Source organism: Schistocerca piceifrons, chromosome 6 (genome assembly GCF_021461385.2).
Source record: "Schistocerca piceifrons isolate TAMUIC-IGC-003096 chromosome 6, iqSchPice1.1, whole genome shotgun sequence".
NCBI classification, from domain to species: Eukaryota; Metazoa; Arthropoda; class Insecta; order Orthoptera; family Acrididae; genus Schistocerca; species Schistocerca piceifrons.
The window spans coordinates 570,107,207-570,131,005 of NC_060143.1; the positions used below are offsets into that span (position 1 = coordinate 570,107,207).

Sequence of the window (23,799 nt, forward strand, 5' to 3'; positions counted from 1 at the left end):
AACACACACAATGTAAAATAAAAGAAAAAGAACCACTGAGTATGCCACAACTGTGTTGAAATATAGTAGATGGATGTTAAAAGAAGACAATAGCTTCGAGTACTTCCAAATAGGCAGATCCATCCTTAATTTATTAAACCCCTGTAAAAGGATTAATAAATTAAGGATGGGTCTGCCTATTTGGAAGTACTCGAAGTTATTGTCTTCTTTAACATCCACCCACTATGTTTCAACACAGCTGTGGCATATTCAGTGGTTTTTTTTCTTTTATTTTACATTGTGTGTGTCCTGTGATTGGATGATGATGATGATGATGTTTGGTTTGTGGGGCACCCAACTGCGCGGTTATCAGCTCCCGTACAAATTCCCAACCTTTGCTCAGTCCAATCTCGCAACTCTCGGAATGATGATGAAATGATGAGGACAACACAAACACCGAGATGACAGGGTGATTGTGTTATCATTTCATCATCATTCCCAAAAAGGCAGACCCATCCTTAATTTATTAATCCTTTTACAGACTTTAGAAATTTCATTTTCGCTGTTTGTATGCGGCTTTCATCTCTCCCTTTCATTATTCATGTTTCGCTTCCATAAAGCAGAGCAGGACGGCCATTACATTATAGTGTCTGAGCTGGGGTTCTTATGATGTTGCATATCATTTGGGGCTCATGTAATTGTTTCTATAGTCTCCTGTTCTCCCATCACCTGATTGTCATTGCACCCAAGATTTCTATACTACTCACTCGATCGTGAATTTCTGTTACACACACCTTCATGGTATCCATGACTTGTTCAATTTCTGAACAATTTATAAGACCATACGCCTACGTACATCATTTTCTATTTGGTTGACAATCTATTCCAACTTTGTATATTGCTTGAAAATTTTCTGTTAATAAATAATTGTATGTTGTTGCTAATCTGTATTGCTACCTTTTTGCCATAGCTGCTGCATAACCATGTTTGGTCCATTGACAAGGGTGTGTAACTGTCGTGTGTAAGCAGGACACATCATAACAGCAGATACATTCTGTGTTAGGGTTTACCTTTCCACCAAATTTCTATGTTTGACACCATATGTATTTAATGAATACAACATTAGCCATATGGCTTCATGTGGTGTGATTTGCCAAAGCCTCATTCCATTGTCTCAAACTATTCATGCCGCGCGGGATTAGCCGAGCGGTCTAAGGCGCTGCAGTCATGGAAACTGCGGCTGATCCCGGCGGAGGTTCGAGTCCTCCCTCGGGCATGGGTGTGTGTGTTTGTCCTTAGGATAATTTAGGTTCAGTAGTGTGCAAGCTTAGGGACTGATGACCTTAGCAGTTAGGTCCCATAAGATTTCACACACATTTGAACATTTTTGAAACTGTTCATGAAATATTATCGACGTATTGTGATGCACAGAGACGGCTGTGTGCTACATAGAATCCGTTTCTCGAGATTGGACACACGTATAGGTCACGTTCCAAGCATAGAGAGAAATTCATTATGTGACCTGCATTTGATATGTAGCAATGTATGACCAAACGTGCACCAATGAAAACTCATAGCTACTCCTATTTCCCATTGTAAAGTATATGAATGTCGTGGACTGGGTGACTTCATTTCAAATTATCGCAGTAATTACGACTATTAACTAAAAGGTAAAAAAACTTAAATATTTAGCAGATTGAGTAATACAGAAGTAAAATACGGACTGCAGCAAAGCAGATAAATAATAGGATGTATGAATTCTTTTTGGTGGAACGGAAGCATTTGTAACAAAAGAGTGGATAGGCTTTAAATCTGTCCTATGCTATGGAAGACATATGGGTTTTAGATGCTGACCTCAAAATAAGACTAATACAAGAATACAGAAAAAACTCTAGTGATGAAGCAAGAATGAGGTCAAATGAAACACTGATAGACATAACCGAAAGAAAATCACTGAAGTGGCATGGTTGAGAAAGCCTGATCATCGGGGACCAAAGAAAATTTTTGAGTGGAAACCAAAACATGACATACCACGACGTTCTTGGAAAGACCGCATCGATGAAGTGCAAGGAGGATGCCCTGAACAGAGAGGCTTGGCGGATGACGACAGGAATCTAGCAAAATGTTGTTGTTAATTGAGTTTTGTGCTAGTTAATCCAGTAATACAATGGTAATAACAATAATAATAACGACAATTAGACGTAGACTGTTCAGCTTGAATTTGACATATGAGGGTATAATATCTGAGACAACCAATTTTAGGGTTCCGTGCTGTCGTCGCTAAAAACGGAACCTTTATAGGATCAGTTTGTTGTCCGTCTGTCTGTCCGTCTGTTACGACCTTCCTTTTCTCAGGAATGGGTAGAAATATCAAGATGAAAAAAATAACTGCACCCGAACAGGCAATGAAGGCCCAACGGTACGGTAAATTAAGAACTGTGCTCGAAGTGTTAGAAATATGTAGAGTGCTGTCTGAAATACTTTGACGATGGATGTGTTAACAATGCATGGACATACTGCACAGTCATCTATCCACAATCACAATGATACTTGCAAAGTTGGGACGGGGTGGTTCAGCTATGATACTGACACTGGGAAACATGCTGTCACATCATTGGTCGGTGTTGAAATTACTGTAAAATTAGTAAAATTGCTCACACAATCAACTGAAATTCTTATTATTTCAGTACATCGCGGGTTTCTTTTCCATACCATCTGTCCAATGGTGCGCTGGAGGTTACCACATAATGATTGACTGACATCGCTTCTTTGAGTTGGAGAAAGAGTTCTGGTGGAGGGACACACCTTCTGGGGACGGATAGCACCGAAACAGTGATCGTGTACATGATTGAAGTATGAGGAATCAGTCGAAATGGAACACGGAGCCATCAGCTATTCCATCACTGTGATAGTTTAAATGTAGAGGTCGTCAATTACTTTCGGACAGCGGGTTGGAAACTCCCCATAACGCCGCCAAACTCTTCCATTTTCCTTATGTTGTAACTGTCTTTTATTTAAAATCATCCAGTGTGTGCGGCATGTTATGGTAAGTGCAGTAACAACATGATTTACACCATGCGACGTCTAGTTTTCTGCGAGAGGCAATGGATCAGAACGTGTTAATATCGGTTTGGAACCTGACGCAGACCTCGAAGTCATGATGGAAAAATAAAATATTTGGCAGTGTACAAAGCGTGTTTCAGCAGAAAAAAAACAATGTTTCAAGCAACGACACACGGTCACAGGGAGCGTCTCTTGCGACTTACAGTATAGTCTGTGGGATACGGTCATCCTCCTACAGTATAGGCGATGGAACTTTAAACTGGTCTGTGCAGTGGATCAATACCTGCATATTTAATAGGATAGTCACATGTGCTCGAAGCTGCCACACATGCGGTATTTGTTTTCGATATATGGGAGGATAGAGATGCAGTAAAAATCTTACTGACTTCTCTATCGGATGAAGTTAGTGGAGCTTTTATAGTTCATAATTTTTCTCTGGTGGATGTTACAGAATAATAATGATAGAATGCTTGGGTGTAGACATGAATGGGCTCTGAGGGACGCAGATCTTCTTAGGACTGCAGTATCTGTGTGTAGTTTGGAGAAGCACCACAATGCAGTAGCAAAATCCACGTCCTTCTCCCAGTTCCCATCCTGATTTACACTACCTCATGTTGCAGGAGCAGGCTTCGTTTCCATCGAATGCTCAGAACACAGTTCTGTCACAGTAACTCAACTTCGCTTGTTTCTACATGGGTTGCAGAAGGTGGTAGATATAGCTTTCTCTGACTTCTACTCAGTTCCGACTTACATGCGAGCAATCACATGCGCAAAGCTGCAGCGACCTTAGGGCAGAGTCTGAAGGGTAATTGCCAGATGCATAGAGGCTACCTAAAACCATGTTGGAATTTTACTGTAGCAGATAGGTCCGAGAAAGGTGACTCGTTTCGAGATATGAGTGTGCTAGAAATGTGATTCACTAGTGGCTGTAGTCATTAATGAACTTCTCCATAGGATCCAACGCAGGTATGTGGTTGGATAGAAAGACTTGATTCCAAATCATAGACATCATTTCTACTCAAAGCGTAGCACTAGAGATCTGGAAAGCTAGTGTACATTTCTTACGACCTCAATCATCACACCATCTACTACTGTTTGTGATCCTTATCAATCAACCATCGCCTATAACTCTGTGGATATATCGCAGAACCTCTGACATGGCATTGAGACATAATGCGTTACAAATACTGGAGAAATATCAAGCGGCGGTGACGTGAGGGAGTTGCAAATACTGGTTTCATACCATACTCCTTAGCTGAATCGCTCTCAAAATGTAATTTTATTACTAGGTGGCACTGTGGGCGACGTGTTGGTCTGATACTCCAGCGATCACCGTCTATAATCAGTGTCATGGTATTTGTCTGGAAAAAACCACTTCATTCTGAAGTAATGCCATACATAGATTTATAAAGCCAGTATAGCTTTTAACATGGATACTGTATGCATCTGTAGAACCAAGACCACTTGTAATGGTAATATTCTCGGTCAGTATTATTACGTATCGTCGGCAATCATTTATTGGTGAATTATTATACTTAGTAGTAGGGGGTGCATGATAGTTTCGCCTTGAGCATCAGGCTTATAAAGTATGTGTTTGTGTTCCGACATGTGCAAATGAAATGACTATGTCCAGTCCAAAGGAAGGTATGGATTTAACGTGGAATACTGTGATAGCAAAGGGGAGAGTATGTCAAGTCATAAGAATGGTACAGATATTTCTACTTACAGAGCCACAGCCGTCTGCAAGGTGTATTTCCGATACTTCACTCATTGTCGAATTTCGTTAAATTGAGACCGGGATAAATGTATATGTGACCGATTTACTAGGATAATTCTGCCTATGGGTGCTTGGCGTGCAGCGCACATGTCCAGTAGCGGTAATGATACACGTTTCCCGTTAACGGCAGGAGCTGTCCTAATGGAAAGGTCTGTTGGGAGTGTAGGAATGTAGCTGACTTAACCGTATCGTCCTCTAGATGGGTGAATAGCGAACTAATACTTAGTATGTGTTGGGTAGCTTTCGTGATCACGTGGATATCTGAGAAGATTCAACATGGACGTGTTTGTGCTGAACCATTATTCCCTCCCATGTAAATTGTTCAGTTGACTGCTTCTTCACATTTCGCGTCTTTATTTAGTTGAGAGGACATCGATTGGGGTGTGTGCATCTAGCAGGTGAGTGACAGGTGGAGGACACGTTTGCTGGTTCTGTTGACATGAGGAACACCTTAGTTGACTTTGTAAATTATAGGGATGATTCAGAATCCGTCACATCACTGACATCGGTATTCACGAGTGGAAATATCACTTTCCTCAACTTTTTCGAGTTCCCATGTAAAGGTCTTCGCAGACAGGATAAGTTTCTATTTACTTTATGGTTTACAGCACACTCCACCCAGCTACAGTTTAAGGTTTCTAGATAAATAATTTCCAGTCTATATCTTCGGAATTACGTCGTGCAAGCGATACTGATATGCAAGCGATATTGCTATGTGCTTCATATCGAGAAGTATCACGAAATTGGTATGATATTCGAGCAAAACTATGCGAAATTACTTATGTTCTTGTAATCCCAGAGTCTGGAGATGTGTGTAAAAAAGCAAGCAGGCAAGCAGGTCCGGACCAGGAACAGTAATGCATTTGTGCCAAGGAGGAAACGAGGCTATCCTTGCACAACAATTCTGAGAGTGACTTCGATCCAGTGAGGGCAGCTGATCACCCATCAGGGGTGAATGACCACTCAAACACGTGGGAAATATGTGGTACCACAAGTATACCTATGGTGCATGTGCTTATGCTGTATACCTTCGCAGTGTATATATGAATGATGTAAAAGGGGTGATTTTGTATGGCACAGGATATGAATTGTATGTTTACTACATCGACATGGTACACCGTGATATATTGATGGGTTGGGGATCGGTTTCACACTCTAATTTTCAAGTTCCTGTCCTCAGTTTGAGAGCAGTGTAATTGAGTAAGAGTATTTTCGTGTTTGACAACATGTAGGGCACTTTGTAGGGTTTAATTGTCGGTAGAATATGGCGATCTGTGAAAATAGTTTTTTGCCGATGAAAGTCTCGTCTGCAGAAAAAAACAAGGTGGACAGTGGTTCCACATCAGTGGCATCAGCAATTCGGTGGATAAATTCGATAAGAGCCAATCATAATCATTCATTCACAAGACACCCTTTGTGCTGGGATATAGGAGTCTCAACATAGCGGTGAGAACATTATCGGCACCCCTAAACGTACCCTCGCATTTTCCTTGTTGTTCTATCGATAGTGATGTCGATTACAGTACACCAACCTGCATCAGTGATGTCTTTCCAAGCATTAAGTCCGCCTGTGCGGTATTCATTATCGCATATAGTGCCAGACACATGTCCTTCATAACATTTGTTTGAGAGAATCTTGGCAGGATGCAGCACCTTCCAGAAGCGGTGATTTGAAAACTTTGTCAGATAATTTCATAGGACTGAGGAGAATCGAGACATATAGCCGGTGTGAGTGCAGGCATGCCATAATTTTTTCAGGCACTGTACAGATATAAAAGGTAACTGCACTGTTTGTCTGAAATGTGTATATGTTGCAGTGCAAAGTTACTGTGGCTGATGTGGCATGATCAGAGAAAATGAGTGTGAGTCCTATCGTGAGGGTTGTAGAGATTCAGCACATTGATAACTGTGAGGGTATGAGAGATAATTTTATGAGGAAAGTTATGTGTGCTGTAGATACTGAGATTCGTTCCAGAACTGCAGCTGTCAAGAGGAGACATTACCTGTACATCAATCTGTGTCAGACTGTAGCAGCAATCGTAATACTTAATTGTAGTTACACTGGTAAATATGTTCCTGGCTCCCAATATTCTTGTGAGTCTTATATGTATTTGGTGACAACTTTCGCGGGATTTAACTGCCAGTGCAATATGGCGATGTGTAGGAATAGTTTTTTTGCCACTGAAAGTCTCGTCTGCTGAAAAAAAAGGGCAGACAGTGGTCCCACACCTGCAGCAGCAGCAGTTTGACGGGTAAATTCAGTGACAGGCGTGCTGCTGCGGTATGATTGCTAGGAACAATGCACCCTTTACTATTCTGCGAAGCATTGCAACATTTCTCGACACTGCACCTGCACATGAGCTATGTGGCTTCGCACCAACAACGGTGCCTAGGTGAACACCTATTTCGACAAGAATTTCTCGGGTGTCAAGTATGAAAGGGATGCTGCTGCCTCATGCTCGTGGGTCCCGAATGAACTGCTGTGCGTCGCAAGGCAGCTGACGGCCGTGTCAGCACATCACGGGGCCCGCCAATGCACCTGGACTGCGGTATTGGATTCTGGTGTCGGGTGGCCAGATGTGTTTTCTATTAGCGATCTTTTGTTTAAACTATATTCCATCGATTTCACCAGCCAATAGGAGGCTGCAAATTAAGAAAAACTACCCCATACATGTGAAGAATACCGATCTAATTAATGTGGATAAATTTTTTATATCAATGTGGTGTTAGCATTACAATAGTTAAGGGGAGGGTGTGTGCGTGTATGAGTGGGTGACATGGAGCAGAACAGCAGGTTAAGTGCAGAACACTAAGTTAATTTGTGTAATTTTTATGTAAAACACAGTACAATAGTTTAAGCGGGTGGGTGACAAAGAAGAATGCTCAGAAATGGCGTTCAAAAGGATGTGAAATTCGAAAAGTATACCAGAAAATGGTGGAAGGACATTACTAATTACTTAATTTGGTATCAAAGGCGGTACAATAGTTTGAGGAAATGGTGGTGACATGGAAAACCACTTAACAGAACGGTTGGTTAAGTACCTGTCAATCAAAGGAGAATAATATGTTAAGTGCATGTCAATCAAAGGAGTTTGGCCCCTGACTGCATACCTGCCCCTGATGTAGGCAACCCGTGCCAACAAAATGAGCTACAAACTGCCTTGCCCCACTACTAATACGCGCTGCATGGTTTAATTTAGTGACGAAGCCCACTTTAATTTGGATGAGTTTGTCAATGAGGAGAACTGGCGCATTTGGGAAACTTAGAATCCACATTTCACAATCGAGAAATCTCTCGATCCTCAACCAGTATGGTGTGCAATATCCAGTCACGGAATAATTGGTCCGTTATTCCTTTGTGCAACGGTGACTACCGAATGGTGCGTGAAGCATTTGGGAGATGATTTTATCCCCATTATCGAAAGTGACTGTGATTTAGATAAGATGTGGTTCGTGCAAGACGGAGCTGAACTCCACAGAAGCAGGAGAGTGATGGCCCAGAAGAGCACTTTTGTGACAGCATTCTTGGTCTGAGGTCCCCAGAAGATTCTGGAATAGGCCTCGACTGGCCGTCAGGTTCTCCGGATCTGAACAGATACGACTCCTTCTGTGGGGCTATATTAGAGACAAGGTGTACAGCAATATCCCCAAAAGCACTGCTGAGCTGGAAACAGTGATTCAGGAGGTCATCGACAGCACCGATGTTCTGACACGTCAGTGGGTCATGGAGAATTTCGCTTTTCGTCTGCGCCACATGATCGCGAAAGGTGGCAGGGGTATTGGATAGTTCATAACCTAAATCGGAGTATCTGTAGTGACGTTTCATGTTGAATAAAGTGTGTGCATGGTTTTTTTTTTTCATAGTTCCGTATTTGTCACCCTGTAAGTACATTATTTTGGACGGAACCCTCAGAGCACCAGTGGCACTCGTACTTGCCTGTCCTTTCTACCGAATAGATTCTTCATTCGAGGAAGGCTGCAGCGCAGGCGGTGTGGGCCAGGTTCCTCCCGCACTGGCCCTGCTACACCCCGTCTGGCGGCTTAGCCGCCGCCCCGCACGCGTACCCGCAGAACTGTAGCCTAGCGCGGTGAGACTGCCGCCCGTCTCTGTGCCGTCAGACCTGAGTTCCGTCTGCTAATTCGCGGACCCACAGTATCGGACGTTGCGGGGACGGCTCCCGGCTGCGCGGTGTTCCGGGGTCGGAATATCGAGCCGGCGCTGTCCGGTGGCGGTGGCGGTGGCTGCGGCCGCGGCTTACGTAAGGGCCAGCGTGTCGGGCGCGAGCCGCGCTCACCATCAGTCCGTGAATGAGCGGACCGCGAGCAGCTGATAGCCGGGCGAGCGGCGGTGGGGGGCGCGCCGCGGCAGCGCCGGCCGCCGCAAGCACTCAGTCTGCCGACCGACGCAGCGCGCCGCCACGGCCACCACAGCTTCTCCAGCAGGTGAGTCCAGCCGCCGGCGCCCGCCCCGGGTCGTATACTGGATGCTGGCAGCTGCTTCTTTCCCTAAATCGCCAATGTTAGAAACAAGCTGTGGAGTCGTGCGTAGCTGCGAAACCGAATATTCTGGGCGCCCAACTCTCACACTTATCTCAGCCAGCGAATCAGGTAGACTATTCTTCCCCTGTCGATCCATTAACTGCAGTGAAACGTACGAACAAGTGATATTTTAGAACAGTGTTATCGGTGTGTACCTGACGAAGGGCGGTAAGCAAACCATACTACTCTAGACAACTGTCTGGAATCATCCTTTCTTCGCGAGCGCGCGCGCGTGTGTGTGTGTGTGTGTGTGTGTGTGTGTGTGGGTGGGTGGGTGTCTGTGGGCGTGTGGGTGGTTCAAATGGTTCAAATGGCTCTGAGCACTCTGGGACTTAACTTCTGAGGTCATCATGTAACTAGGCTGTTTAGGTTTTTATGTTGGTAACGCCATGTAGCGCTCTATATGAAAATCATTGACTGTGCTCTGTGCAGTCTGTGGCTGTTAACAGCCAACTGCCCAACACTACAATAGCAGATTCCAACAATGCAAACCAGCCACAGACTGCACACAGCACAGTCAATGATTTTCATATAGAGCGCTACATGGCGTTGCCAACATAACAACCCAAACAGCCTACCTACAATCAGTCCCCTAGAACTTAGAACTACTTAAATTAACCTAAGGACATCACACACACCCATGCCCGAGGCAGCATTATAACCTCCGACCGTAGCGGTCGCTCGGTTCCAGGCTGTAGCGCCTAGAACCGCTCGGCCACTCCGGCCGGTCGTGTGTGTGTGTGTGTGTGTGTGTGTGTGTGTGTGTGTGTGTGTGTATGCATCCTTTCTTCGACAGTGCATGTGTGTGTGTGTCGAGTTTTAGTGTATTTGATTCTTTATGAAGGTCGCAGAGAGATGAAAGAGAGCGAATCTCCAACCAGCAACGATCATTTCACCTGAGTCATCCACACATTGGATTTTGTGAATTTCTTCTTTTCACCTCACCGCCTCAGAGACTTCCCTTAAGCATCAACGAACTGCCTCCAAGCTACCAAAAGTATAAAAAACTGTGGTCTTGTATGTAGTTGCGAATTCAACTAGTCAGGATCCCGATCTCTTGCGCACACATAAGCAACGTCGCCTCTGCCCACGAATCACTTGCACAGTTTTCTTTCATTCGATCTGTTAAGTGGACAGAAACATTCGTGCAAGTGATACCATAAAACAGTCTTACTCGCGTCTGTGTGATTGAGGGGTAGCAAGCCGGCCGGAGTGGCCGTGCGGTTCTAGGCGCTACAGTCTGGAACCGAGCCACCGCTACGGTCGCAGGTTCGAATCCTGCCTCGGGCATGAATGTGTGTGATGCCCTTAGGTTAGTTAGGTTTAAGTAGTTCTAAGTTCAAGGCGACTGATGACCTCAGAAGTTAAGTCGCATAGTGCTCAGAGGCATTTGAGCCATTTCAGGGGCCGGCCGCGGTGGCCAAGCGGTTCTAGGCGCTCAGTCCGGAACCACGCGACTGCTACGGTTGCAGGTTCAAATCCTGCCTCGGACATGGATGTGTGTGATGTCCTTAGCTTAGTTAGGTTTAAGTAGTTCTAAGTTCTAGGGGACTGATGACCACAGATATTAAGTCCCATAGTGCTCAGAGCCATTTGAACCATTTTTGAACCATTTTAGGGGTAGCAAACAAACCATGACGGTTTGTAACCACCCAGACTTCGCCTGTGTATGTGTATGTGTATTATTCTTATTATCGTGTATGTGTGTATGTATGTACTCTTCTTATTATCTCACTACCCCAAAGACAGCTTTAGGCGGTTCAGAAACCGCCACCAATCCTGCAAAGGGCCAAAAATCTGTGGAGTTGTATAACACTGTAAATCCAAATATTGATTATGCCTGTTTCCGCACGTATTATACTTAACAACTTCACCTCAACCAACGAAACAGGTGGACCGTTTTCTCTGCATTGATCCACTAACTAGAATGAAGCATACGACCAAATGATGTTTTAGAACGGTATTATTCGTACTTGTCTAACGGAAACGTAGTAAAAAAGCCGTACAAATATTTAATAACTCTTCGAAATTATCCTTTCTTTGGGAGGAAAAAGATGTCCACCATCCACTGGCAAGGAATCTTCAGCCGTCCAACTGGAAAGCCTTTCTTGTTCCTACTGGTACGTCTCACTTATATTTTCAGAACTTTGTAACAATCGTGAGCCGCAAAAGCATGCTAGAAGCTTGTCTGGAACCAACCATTCTTTTCAAGAGACACAGAGACAAATACTTTTTTTTTAACAGTTGACAGCGACACCTAGAAGAAAACACCGCGGGATTGGCAGTTTTCAAGTTTGTCTCCCGGAGAACTGTCTCCATTCTCGTAGACAAACGGTGACTCTGTGGAAGGGCGTTTATTTTTACGTATTATGTGTGTAAAGACGTATGTGTGTGTGTGTGTGTGTGTGTGTGTGTGTGTGTGACTGATAGTAGGAGTTCCTGTCTCGTTTGAAACTGATTGTCTCTGAAAATGCTTGACACTCGTTGCCATTTCCGGTGTGTCGGAACGTCTTTACGATCCCTGTTCGCGGGCTAGACGGCTGCGAGTGACGCATCATTCTTTGTAGACACACTGGACAGCCCGCGTCGCTGCAACAACGGAGTTGGCCAACTTCACTCACGGTGTGGTCATGGGCGCTCCCAGACGCGGCATCTTCTTTCTGCCATTGTATTGAGCTTCTTCGTCGATCCTTCTTGTTGCACTCATTCCACGCAACTAACTCGTACATACATAACACTGCACTACCGAGAGTTAACGGTGGAGCGTAACATGAGCCCCTGCTACCGGGTCATCTACAGTGCTCCAAAAAGGTCGTTACTACATTTATTTCGATTTGTAAATGGACAGTGCACTCAATTAAGAAAGGCGGGCTTGCGGATTTTAGGAGTTGCGTAATGTTCTTTTAATATGCCTCGCATCTGAGTTAATTTACACGAGCATGATTCAGGCGATGTTCCACTGTGGCGCTTGTTGGCTCAGTAAGAGTCAGATTAGGAATCCAAACGTTCAGTTGTCGGTCATTCCCAGGAGCTTTCCTGTCATGTATCGCTTCTGTAGCAATCGAGTCTTCGTGTGGAAAACTGTGACGCGCTCCGCCCTCCATTCCTTACGATCTACCATTCGGCAGTAGGAGATCGTGGCTAATGGCGTTGTAGATGTTACACTTAGCTACGACCGCTGTTGGTTTTCTCTCTTGTTGAGTGCGATATTCTGACTACGGGAACCGGTCGGCGTGCGACTTTTGCTCGTGGCGGCGTCCTTGGTTCCCATTGCGCTCACGAGAGATGCCGGCAGCACGGACGAGCCCAGGTGACACGGCGAGCCGGTGCAGGCGTCGGGAAACCACGCTGCCGTCTGCACGACACCTCTCCGTTTACAAGTGGCGCTCTTTACACTCTACCTGTGTGTAGCACTGCTGGGGAACGAACCCGTGATCTGTTTTTTTTTATGTTGTTGCAAGTATGGGAGTGATAAACACGAGCGCGGTGGTATTGTATCTGAACTCGCGGAATTCTCCGTCTTTCACTCAAACGTCCTTGAGAGACGCGATTCCGCTGACGGTCCAGTTCCTTATCAGAGTGACGCACGAGATGTATCTCCGGCACAAATAAATGTCCCTCGGCTGCTGCCAAAGTGTGTTAGCAGTGCTGATGGCGTTTCCCCTCGATAAGAAATACGTTGTGTGTACTGCACGCGTCACTTCGTCTTTGTCCCTATCCTATCTTTGTTCCTGGCCTCCCGGCAGCTATTGAGCAGAGGACACGTTATTGAGTTCAGTAGTGCGCTGCGTCTCGAATCCGGCAATGTATTCTCGAAGTCAGGTAAATGTACGTAGACTCTACTGAAGTGGAGGCAGCTTTCAAATGTTCAAAAATGTTCAGCTGTGTGTGAAATCGTATGGGACTTAACTGCCATGGTCATCAGTCCCTAAGCTTACACACTATTTAACCTAAATTATCCTAAGGACAAACACACACACCCATGCCCGAGGGAGGACTCGAACCTCCGCCGGGACCAGCCGCACAGTCCATGACTGCAGCGCCTCAGACCGCTCGGCTAATCCCGCGCGAGGCAGCTTTCAGAATGGTTTTAAAGTCTTGCAAAATTCTTTCCTACACTTACCGCTTTTGTCAGCTAGCGGTTTCTGTATCAGTGGATACAAGCACTACAGTCGTCAGGGGTACGACGGGAGAATACCTACGCGTGCCCTCATCCCATTTTTTGCTCACGGCCTTTGTATAGGTTGTACAGGATGGAGCCAGTTCCACGTTAGTTTTTTAATACCTGTTCTCCAGCTACAGCCAACAGTCTTTTTGGAGAACAATGACGCGCATCCTCCAGAGAATGCACCTTAAATGCCGTTAACATGTCCTACAACACTATTCTGCCTGTAACACACTAATGTTACCCTCTTAGAGGATTTCGAAGATTTGACCTCGCGTGTGTCTAATGGACAAAGGTATCGGATTATAATTTCGAATTAGGTGAAATTAACAGAAAAACCAAATAGACTTTAACCTTGGGAGTCAATGAAAGTAGTAAAATCATAAATGAATAAAAAAATCAACAGTAGCCAGCCCAATTAGGAACATTAATTTGTAAATATATGTTTAAGAAAACTGAATATTGTTTGTTGAAGTTACTTTCGTTGAGATTTCTCTTTGAATAGCAAACAAAATACAAACTGACACAGTCTACTTCGAACTGTGTGTAGCAGCAGTTACCAATAGCGCACACACTAGTAAATTATAGGGAGTAGATTTGCACCAAGCTCATACTAATGACAACTACACTCAAAGGCATTACATAATCAGATGCTGAAATGTTACTGCATGAAGTGCAGAACTAAATTTGTACATGAGGGCCTTTTGACTTAACTGACATGACAAAAATAAATAAAGATTAATAATATCACAAATACAATGTTTAAGCTCCTCTACAAATATCCGTTTTCCTTTGCAACAGTAATAGTTCAGTTGTTTCCTAATAAGTGGAGAATATGATGCGGACGCATAAACTAATATAGTTTCACTAGTCAACGCTCTCTGATTATTACACTAGAAAAGACTAATTCAAAAAGGTAATCATTCACTTCACTTAGAGTAGTTCATAATTTTTTAGACAATAAAATACAAAACTGGGCTTAATTAACTTCAAAAAAGGAACCATACATGATATAAATCAAAACCACACTATTTTTGAAAGTGAGCTTAACTTATTTGCCTTTTTATCACCTGTGAAACAGGTATTCTAGACAATAATATTTACACAATCTTGCACTGAACTCCTACAAAACTATATTTTGAAATAAGCTAAGGATACTTTACCAAAAGCCTCTCCAATTTCACTTTTGTGGTTTTAACTTTAACTTTTACTCCTTTTATATTAGACAAAAAAATCACTTTTAACCACTTGAACGCAATAATTGTTCATTTAAACCAAGATACTCAGTTTCAGTAACACTTAGGTAAGGACCCTGCATAGGTTCATGGTCAGGGTAGAAAATATGGTTCCTGACACTGGTTTATAATGATGTGATTACTATTAAAACAACACACAAATTAACTGGTCCATGCCCATCTACATTCCTGAACGTATGAAGTTAGTGAAGCAGAGGCGAAGATTAGTGGCAAGCGGCATGGCGGCTGACTGACTCGCGGCTCTTCATGTTCGAATGATCTATAAAATCTCTTCTCGGCGTCGGATTTTCAACATATTAGCCGAGAATACCAAATAATTGCCAGATCCTCATCCAAGGCAAATCCTTTGTAAAGCGGCTTCCAATTGCCTCTCTTGCACCGTCGAAGTGTACCGTGGTACGGCTAGCCACATACTCTATACCGTTCACTGCATACCGTTCACACAAAGGAGACGCTCAGTTCCACTGCCAAAACCAGCTTTTACATCGCGCCATTCCACTTCCGTAGCGGGAGGACGTCCGTACAACTTTTACATGTTACAAATACAAGTGCCCTAAGGATGAACCAGCTTTCAATAAACATTTTCCTTTTTATGAAGATACACATATTATTGTAATTTTTCATTTTAACATATCCTTTCGCTTTTTTCATAATGACATTACCAAGTTTCTTGCCATATCTCAAGGACTTTAAATAACAAAGCATAAACACTCCATAACTGCAGATACACAGTTACATAATACAAACCTACTTCTAATGGATATAAGTGTTACAGTCTGTTTCACTTACGTATCGGTTGCGCTGAGCTGTTGCTATCCTAGCAGTGCGATTTCTGTTTTACGCCTGCTTGATGCATCGCACTCTCCCTGAGTCCTTCCGAAACATTTAATTTTCCCATTTGCCTTCCTTATCACATTTCAAACCACTTCATATCTTTACCCTCAAATAATAAAACAATGTGATGAGCTTTAGATGTTTAGCACTAACCCTGTAAACAGAAACTATCACGGTTGTTTCCATTGTTCAACATATTACACTGGATTTATCCAGATTTAAAGAGAGCAGATTTAAGAATATCTAGAGGAGACACTATTCAGTTCCTAATATCTAAGCTTTTACTGTCGGAAACGTCACGCTTATTAAAACATTCCGGACAATTTCCTATTGAAACACAATGTTTCATCCCCATCTGTGGAGGACATCTCCACGGAGGGCTGTAGTTTCTTCGACTGTCCGACAGACAGTTTTACCCGCTATCTGACTAATGTGAAATTCTGTTTCCGTATGCTCTCGCGCAGAGACGAGACGTCTCATGTTTTGAAAACAGGTGGGGACGAAACGTTGGGTGCCGGAGAGGAATTCTTCCGACCACAAAGTAATACCGCAGAGTATTTTAGTAAGTGTGACAATCCGATGTGTTCCGCAATTGTAAAGAATTATTTTTCTCTTCAGACAACGACATTGTTCCGTGCTTCATCTGCGGCGCTTTCTCGTGTTTCATGTAAATCTGTTAAATGCCATTCGCTTAATATTTCGAAACGCTGAGTGAAGGCTGGTTTCCAGGTCAGGCGTCCTTGTAAGGCGGGCGAGAAGGCCCGTGTCGTATAGAGCGGCACACACGACTCGCGCTACACGTAGCACAGCCGAACCCGCTGTCGGAACACACGGCGCTGGACCCTGTACCCCGTGACGCACGCAGGGTCTGTTCCCTGCACTGATTTCGGGCGAACAGGCAGGGTGGTAAAGTATTTCGGACGATGAGCTCATCTTCCGGGGAGCGATAGTCAGATCCCCAGCTTGAATCTAGATTTGCTTTTTGCGTGGTTCTTGCAAACCATTTCCAGTGAATGCGTTTTTACGCTAGACCGCCAGGCTTGACGAGACGGCGATGACATTACTTGTTTCTTTCTTTTTAGCTACTGACAGCCCAATGAATATACGGACTACCGTAAGCTGAAAGAAATGTGAAAACTCTTCTGAGTCACTGATGTGTAGGTATTTTTTCATCACTTTTTTCTATATTTCTTTACCTTTCCTTTTAAAAATACCATGTGATTCCGCAAGTCTAGCACTTGAGCCATTTTTTCTGCGATCTACTCGTATCTGAACGTACTCGCCACATATACTGTCCTACCACAAAAGGAGCGATTACTAAGGAGCTGTCGCAGGTTCGAATCCTGCCTCGGGCATGGATGTGTGTGATGTCCTTAGGTTAATTAGGTTTAAGTGGTTCTAAGTTCTAGAGGACTGATGACCTGAGAAGTTAAGTCCCATAGTGCTCAGAGCCATTTGAACAATTTTTACTAAGGAGCTGTTTGTAGCGCCGTGTTAATACGAGTTTGTTTTCCGCCTTATGCTGTCAAACGTTTCGACAAAATCCACCACCTCGTTGAGAGTAGGTGAGGGATTTGATACAGAAGTGGTCTTAAGTTTGGCTGGAAAACGTGTCGACTGTCTTACAACGAAGACGATTAGACCGATGATCCGAATTTGTATGCTCGAAAGTTCCTGGTGCCGTAGCCTTCTCAGTAGAATCCATTAATGTCCACACAGGACTGCAGTCGTAGCTTCTGCTGCTCAAAACAGAAGCACGAGTTAAGCAAACAGCTTGTCCGTAATCACTGTACTTATTCCAACAAATGGTAACTTGCACATACTAAGCAAGCAGTCGTAGGGAAGAAAAAAACAGCAGGTAACTATTTCGCCCACAGTTACTAGTTCATCTACATCTACATCATACTCCGCAAGTCACCTAACGGTGAGTGGCGGAGGATACTTTCGGTACTAGTGTCAGAATTAATGCTATTTTTCTCGTTCAAATCGTGGCAAGGTAGTATTACGTTTATTATCGTTAGCAATTAATTTAATTATTTTCCTGTACACACCCTAGGGACACGTACAGTAAGATAATTATGTTACACGTAAGCACTACTTAACGAAGCAGCGACTTTGCCACACTGATGTGCTCACGGATTCTGTTCCTACGAACTTTTGTATTTTTTATTTATTCATTGTCCTTGTTTACCGATTAGCTTATTCTTTGTAAACCGCTCACACTTTCAGAATGGCACAATGGCGCTCGAATATTTCTAATTCAGTTTAAGGTGCATGACGGAACTACGTAAAGTGCTGAGCTTTAGGTTTTTTTTTGTGTGTGTGTTCATTCTCCTTCATAGTTAGGAGATCCGATAGAATATCGCAGATACACTGGATCGTAAAATAATTAATGAAATACATCGAAATTGGACAAAAGGTTACTGTGTCTTATTCAGAAGCCAAGTGGTACTATATGTTCCTCGTGGGGAGTACCTAGTGCAACAAGAGAGAATACTTATGTCGAAAATGTGACATATTGACCTAGGGCTACAGCCATTCAATGGAGCACGTCCAGTCGCCACACGAGCGTCGGCTATCGAGAATTGCTCGCAATTTTCCTGGAGATCCCCCCCACCGCCGTCAGTCAGTGTGGTTCAGATGGAGGGGTAGGGATTAACTCGTCATTCGTGTCCAAGTGGGAACGCCGTCAGCGCGTACACTTCAGTCTAGTGCAGTGCGGTGCAGTGTGCATAGGCAAGGCAGGCAGTATGGGCGAAGGGCGTGCACTGTGCTGTTCCTCCGTGGTGAGTCTCGCAGCACACGCACCCGAGCCCTGACTGTGGTCGCTAAACCACGCGCTATGCTGCTATTATGTTTCTGAACGAGGTTATTTTCGCAGTGTGATGTGCTACCAGTGCCAAACATAAGCGTTATTTCTGAGAACGGAGTCTGCGTTTAAGAGTAGACTACTTTTACCACTAAACTAGTAGTGCTTTATGGTGTATTCATTCATCTGACACGCAATATTCTTCGGTTTAGTGACCAATAGAAGTCATCAGTAGAGTCTTTGAAGTGTTAAGACGTATGTGAGTCCTCGTTTCTTTCTTGCAAATGTCGATCGTACATTTTCTTTTTAAAACCTCGTTTATTTCTTGTGTGTGGTGCCTTAGATCACGTTGTTCAGTAGACCAGCATAGGTCTAGTGGAGACAGCGATCCACCAAGGAGAATTATTCTTCATATTGTGACGTATACTGCAGCTGTATCTGTTGTTTTTTATGAGGCTTTGGTGACAGACTGGACTGTCGCAGTCACTCATATATAGGTCAAGTTGGAACGTGATAGTCTTGATATGTGTTGCCAAAATATGTCATGACAATCTTTTTTGTATATATTACGCATTCCAGTTATATTTGTACCCCTCATCAAAACCCATAATTTACCACCGTTGTCTAATATATTTAAGCCTTTGTATACTCGAAAGCTTTAATAACAGGAGCATTTAGGGCTCGAAACACCCTATTCCCGTTGATGTCATGTTTGTTGAATTTCGTTTTGCTAATGTTTTCGTGTTAGTGATGTCAGCCGTTGGTCGTTTCTTAAGGCTCGCATCTCTGCCAAGCTAAGGACGACATCGGCGTATCGATGCAATACAAAGCTGGTACCTAATGCCATATTACGTGCTATAGTTTTCGAGTTCTCGTGTAATTTAGTGTGTTCTTCGATGTGTTCTAAAAGTAAACAGAAGCGGTCATTAGAGCTTCGCCATCCCACAACCAAACTGTCACCTCTCACCCTAACCAATATCTCGAGAAACGTTACACACCAGTGTTCCACCACATCGAAAGGTTTCTTTACATTAGTTGGGTTCGGGAAATATGTCAACGAATCTGTCATCTTCCGACCAAAGTCAGATCCTTCGCTGCGTTGTCAGTGTGTCACCAGAACCTATCTTCCAAACACTAACATAGGCGCAAAATAAATACTGCCATTCTCTTGTTTTCTTTCTGTTTGCGTGTGTATGACGCCACAGGATACACCATCAAGTTTCGGGACGAAGCCGACATTCAATATCGGTAGGTTCAGTTGACAGAAATTTGTGACAAGGGAAGTTTATTTTTCCCGGGGAATAGGTTAACCAGGCACCATGAAAGGGCTGTTAAGTAACCAGATACTTGTTAGGCTACTAACAGATGGTTATTCAAAAGCTTTTCGTGACTGTAACTCCTAGGTTATATATATATATATATATATATATAATCTTCTGTAACTTCAGCTGGTAAAATGTACAGTGTAGGTGTCGCGTGTGTCTTCTACGTGAGAAAACTCGTTTTCGCTACTCTGTCTTGTTGCGAGCAGATATTCGAATCGATGTATGCCAGCATATTGGCAATGCTTTCTTGGTGATTTTCGTTAGCTGGGATTTAGGTCGAGGTCTAAGATGTATTTGTTAACAATGTTCCGTCCCCTACTGGTGAAGAAGTCATCAAAAGCTATAAAAAGTAGTTCCAAACCCAAAAAATTTCGGTTAGCCGAACTGTTTATACATATCCCCTCAACGACCGGTTTATTACGTAACCACACCGTTACCTAACATCACGGAGTAACGCCTCGGTGTGCGCTATGAAGCTTACAGGGCAGAAGTGCTGGCGTTCTTTATTTATCACTATGGTCCACAACTTCTCCGGTATCAACAGTTTTTGTTTCCTGTTTAAATTCTTTTTCTGATTTGAATTTCTATGGCGTCTTTGTACATCTTGGCATAGTAATAACTGCACCTTGATAGCGTCGAAGAAACGAAATTGGTAGTTACCTGGTCCCCGCCGGCGGTCAGCTACTGTCGATTTATCAGTGTAGCGAGACAACTAACTTGTGTCCTTTAAGCAGTGTCAATGCTTTTTATTTTTTTTAGTTCCCATGTTGACTTCATCTATTTCTATACCCTGCAAAGCACTGAAGTGAATGCCAGAGAATACTTCCGATTGTAGCATTTATTACGAATTTTACCCGTTCCATTCCCGTGTAGAGCGTGAGAAGAATTAGTGCTCAAATGTGTGTCTGCAAGCACATTGAGATCAATGCGATCTTGTCTCCGCGATCCCTGTGGGTGCGATACGCAGGAGGCTGTTGTCATTCTTTCATTCATCACTTAAAGTCGGTCCTAGAAACTTCCTAAGCAGACTTTCAGGTGAAAATGTCACTATATTGCAATGTGCGCCAGTTCTTTCCAGCATCTCCGTTACACTCCCCCACGTGTCAAAGAAATCTCCCACGACACACGTGCTGCTCTCTTTGTACAGGTTCAATATCCACTGTTTCTCATATTTGATACGGGCTCAACAGACTTGAACGGTATTCTACATCTACCTCAATACTCCGCAAGCCACCTGACGGTGTGTGACGGAGGGTACCTTGAGTACCTCTATCGGTTCTCCCTTCTATTCCAGTCTCGTATTGTTCGTTGAAAGAAAGATTGTCGGCATGCCTTTGTGTGGGCTCTAATCTCTCTGATTTTATCCTCACGGTCTCTTCGCGAGATATACGTAGGAGGGAGCAATATACTGCTTCACTCCTCGGTGAAGGTATGTTCTCGAAACTTCAACAAAAGCCCGTACAGAGCTACTGAGCGTCTCTCTTGCAGTGTCTTCCACTGGAGTTTATCTATCATCTCCGTAACGCCTTCGCGATTACTAAATGATCCTGTAACGAAGCGCGCTGCTCTCTCTCTCTCTCTCTCTCTCTCTCTCTCTCTCTCTCTCTCAACCCTATCTGGTACGGATCCCACACTGGTGAGCAATATTCAAACAGTGGAACAGTGGGCGAACAAGTGTACTGTAACCTACTTCCTTTGTTTTCCGACTGCATTTCCTTAGGGTTCTTCGAATGAATCTGTCTCGCATCTGCTTCACCGATAATTAATTTTTTATGGTCATTCCATTTTATATCTCTCCTAATGCCTACTCCCAGATAATTTATGGAATTAACTGCTTGCATTTGCTGACCTGCTCTATTGTAGCTAAATGATAAAGGATCTATCTTTCTATGTATTCGCAGCACATTACACTTGTCTACATTGAGATTCAATTGCCATTCCCTGCACCATGCGTCAATTCGTTGCAGATCCTCCTGCATTTCAGTAAAATTTTCCATTGTTACAACCTCTCGGTATACTACAGCATCTTCCGCAAAAAGCCTCAGTGAACTTCCGGTGTTATCCACAAGGTCATTTATGTATATTGTGAATAGCAACGGTCCTACGACACTCCCCTGCGTCGCACCTGAAATCACTCTTACTTCGGAAGACTTCTGTCCATTGAGAATTCTAGAATGGGTCACACGGGTCGTTTGTAAGCAGGTTAATTTCATTCCCCCAGTCTACCACCTGTTCTACCGACAATTGAGTCTATAGGATCGTTCCATTTCATAGCCGTACAGAAATCAACCGAGGTATTTGTATGAATTGACCTTTCCAACGATGAGTAATATCTTAGTCATAGGATACTATTTTTTGTTTTGTTTTACGAAGTGCATTAGTTTACGTTTCTGTACGCTTAAATCAAGTTATCCATGTCTTTGTGCCATACTGAAACCTTATGAAGACCTGACGTTCGGCTTTCCGCCAATGCTTCATTGTAGATAACTGCGTTGCCCGAGAAAAGTCCGAGGTTACTATCATTATTGTCCGCAACGTGGTAATAAACATGAACAGCCCAGGTTCAACACATTTCCTTGGGGCAAACCTAAAGTTATATCCACATCTGTCAATGACTCTCCATCCAACATAACATGCTGCGTTCTACCTATAGAGAAATCCTCAATCCAGTCACAAATTTCGCTTGATAACACATCCGATTGTACTTTCAATAATAAGCGTAGGTATGGTTGTGGACAAATGTCTTCCTGCAGTCAAGAATCATTACAACTACCACCCTTCTGTGGTCGAAAGCTTTCAGTATATCATTTGAGAAAAATGCAACTTGTATTTCACATGATCGATGTTTTCTGAATCCATGCTGACTGCATGAAGGAAGTTACTCTGTTAGATATGTCTTATTACGTTTGAGTTCAGAATATATTCTGAGCTTCTATAACGAATTAATGTAAAGGGTAGTGGACAGGTTTTGTGGATCACCTGTGGTGCCCCTTTTTTTAGGTGGGTGTGACCTGCGCTTTCTTGTAAACATCGAGCACAGTTATTGTTGGAGGGATGTTCGGTATATTATTCTTAAGAGGTCTAACACAACCGAATATTCCGTGTAGAATCTGGTAGGGAGTGAATGAAGCTCTGGAGCGTTGTTCAGATTTAACGATTTGAGCCGTTTCTCGAAGCCACTTACACTTACACAGCGGCGCGAGAGTCAAATTGGGGCAATCTTCTTGGGTTTTCCTTTGTTAGCGATTACAGAAAAAGAAAGACACGTTCATAGGATTTTGACGACTTGGAAAAAGCGTTCGACAATGTAAAATCGTGCAAGATGTTCGAAATTCTGATGGAAAATAGGGGTGAGCTATAAGGAAAGACGGGTAATATAAAACAGCCGAGAGGTAATAATGACAGTGAAAGACTAAGAACGAAGTGCTCGTATTAAAAAGTGTGTAAGACAGCGATGTAGTCTTTCGCCCCCAATGTTCATTCTACATATAGAAGGAGCAATGATAAATAAAAAAAATTAAGGGTGAAAGGATATCAATAATAAGATTAGCTGATGACACATTGCTATCCTCAGTGAGTGGAGAATAGTTACAGGATGTGCTGAATGTGATGAACAGTCTAAGAGTACGGAGTATGGGTTGAGAGAAAATCGAATAAAGACGAAAGTAATGAGGAGTAGCAGAAATAACAGCGAGTAACGTAACATCCGGATTGATGGTCAGAAAGTATATGAAGTTAAGGCATTCTGCTACCTAGACAGCAAAATAACCAGTGACGGACGGAGTAAGGAGAACATCAAAAGCAGACTGGCACTGGAAAAAAGGGCATTCCTGGGCAAGATAAGTCTACTAGTACCAAACATGGGCCTTAATTAAAGGAAGAAATTTCTGAGAAGGGGAGGAATATTTTATGGTAGTGAAACATGGACTGTGGAAAAACAGGACAGAAGAGAATCGAAGCATTTGAGATGTGGAGCAACAGACGACTGTTGAAAATTAGGTTGACTGATAAGGTATGAGGAGGTTCTGCGCTGAATCAGAGAGGAAAGGTAT

The 23,799-nt window shown here is 43.4% G+C and overlaps 1 protein-coding gene across 2 annotated transcripts in view; it reads left to right on the plus strand.

The window, feature by feature from the left end:
• Positions 1 to 9,175: 9,175 nt before the first annotated feature.
• Positions 9,176 to 23,799, plus strand: part of LOC124802522 (protein croquemort-like) — a 286,085-nt gene continuing 271,461 nt past the window's right edge. The window contains exon 1 of one of the 2 annotated variants that reach the window (XM_047263365.1): positions 9,176 to 9,262. Coding sequence is in view for 1 of the 2 variants with exons in the window: in XM_047263364.1 (XP_047119320.1) it covers positions 18,364 to 18,399 (36 nt within the window). In the remaining variant the exon portion in view is untranslated. Of the gene's footprint in view, positions 9,263 to 18,296; positions 18,400 to 23,799 lie in introns of those variants that run through there. The other variant, XM_047263364.1, reaches the window with a different exon arrangement.